The sequence below is a fragment of the Trypanosoma conorhini genome, assembly GCF_003719485.1.
Source record: "Trypanosoma conorhini strain 025E chromosome Unknown Tco_14.4_contig_00830, whole genome shotgun sequence".
Lineage (NCBI taxonomy): Eukaryota > Euglenozoa > Kinetoplastea > Trypanosomatida > Trypanosomatidae > Trypanosoma > Trypanosoma conorhini.
The window spans coordinates 5,431-6,829 of NW_021704906.1; the positions used below are offsets into that span (position 1 = coordinate 5,431).

Here is a 1,399-nt window from a genome sequence, read left to right on the forward strand (position 1 = left end):
TCCTTGTCTTGCTTCCCCTCCCGCATCGCTGTGTGTGTGTGTGTGTGTGTGTGCACTCCCTCCTGCTTCGCTCTTGCCTTTGCGCGTTCGTAGGTGGGCGCAACCGCGCGTTGAGTGTTGCCGTGCGCGTGGATGACTGCGGCGTAGTCGGCGCAGGGCGCTGCGGGTGGGAGTGTTGCCCTGAGGCGCGGCGCAGTCAGCCGCAGCGACGCGGCGGGGAGTGAGGGGCCCCTCTGGCCCGCCGCTGCTGGCAGCGCCCCGTGCGGCCCCAGTCGCGCGGCAAGACGTCCCTCTCGCGGGGCCCACGTGCTGGGCGCCCTGCGTGTTTGCGTCGTGGCGGGCGATGCGGCGGCGCCCCTCCTCCTCCTTTTCGCGGGTGGGCAGCCGCCTGGAGAGCTCTGCTCCCTCCCGCCCCGGCGGGTTGCGGCACAGCATGCCACAGCAGCGGGGCGGTGACATTTTCCCGCCGTGGGCGGGCGATAACTGCGCGTAGCCGCGCACGCACGCAGACTCAGGCGCGTGGGGGTGCGAATGGCGAGCGCGGTGCGAGAGAAGAGAAGGAGCAGCACCGCGGTTGCGGTGCGCCCTGCACTTCACACGGATTTCCCTGCAGCATCTGAGTTGCCCTCACGTCGCTTGCGTGGGAGTTTGCCGTGGTGCACCGCTCCTGCGTCGTGTGGGGTTGGGAGTGCCAGCCTTGTGTGTGGACGGTGGCCCTCTCCCTCCCTCCCCCTCTTTCTCTATCTTGCTGTGTGGCTGCGTGTGTCCGTGTATGCGCCTATTCTTTTTTGCCCCTTCCCTCTTGCCTCTCTCTTTTTGGCTGGCGGCTGTTGTTCGGCCGCGGCTCAAGCCAGCAAATGCCACCAACGCGAAGGAGGGAATTCAGGGCAACAGCGCCTGCAGGGCAAAAGAGGGCGCGTGCTGGAAATAAGAGGGGAGGTCGCGCCACTAGAGTGCCGCGCCGGGGCGGGTGCCGGGCGAGGGGGCAGTCGGAGTCCGGGGGCGGCCGGCGCTGGAGTTGAGCGCGGCGGCGGGGAAGGAGGGGGCCCCACTTCGTCTCGTCTCGTCTCGTCTCGTCTCGCCTCGCCCGCGGCCCCCCAGTGGAGGGCCATTCCCTTCGCCGGAGGAGAGGCGGGCGCGGCGGATCGCTCGGGGCGACCCTGGCCGGGGTCGCTCGACACCAAAGAGCAAAAAAAGCCAGAGGTGGGGCGGCGCCTCTTGATTGGAACGCCGGGGATCGGGAAATCGATGACCGCGGGCTCCTACCTCCTTTACCAGCTGCTGCACCACGATGCCGCGAAACTCCAAGTGGTTGTCTACTGCTTTGGAAGGGGCATTGCTTTTTTGTTGGGTAAGAGCCCCAAAGCGATGTCGCGTTTCCCTCCTTTGGGCTCGGGGA

The 1,399-nt window shown here is 67.5% G+C and overlaps 2 protein-coding genes across 2 annotated transcripts in view; one reads left to right on the plus strand and one right to left on the minus strand.

The window, feature by feature from the left end:
* Tco025E_08632 (uncharacterized protein) overlaps positions 1-459 on the minus strand; it is a gene marked incomplete at both ends in the record, with an annotated part of 1,026 nt that extends 567 nt beyond the window's left edge. Inside the window, one exon of the mRNA XM_029375476.1 lies at positions 1-459. This exon is cut by the window's left edge and continues 567 nt beyond it. Coding sequence (XP_029224473.1) covers positions 1-459 — 459 coding nt within the window.
* A 72-nt stretch (positions 460-531) lies between these two features.
* On the plus strand, positions 532-1,399 carry Tco025E_08633 (putative retrotransposon hot spot (RHS) protein; the record flags this gene model as incomplete). The annotated part of the gene is made up of 1 exon (XM_029375477.1): positions 532-1,399. A coding segment is annotated over one exon (868 nt), but the record flags the coding sequence as incomplete, so codon positions are not given.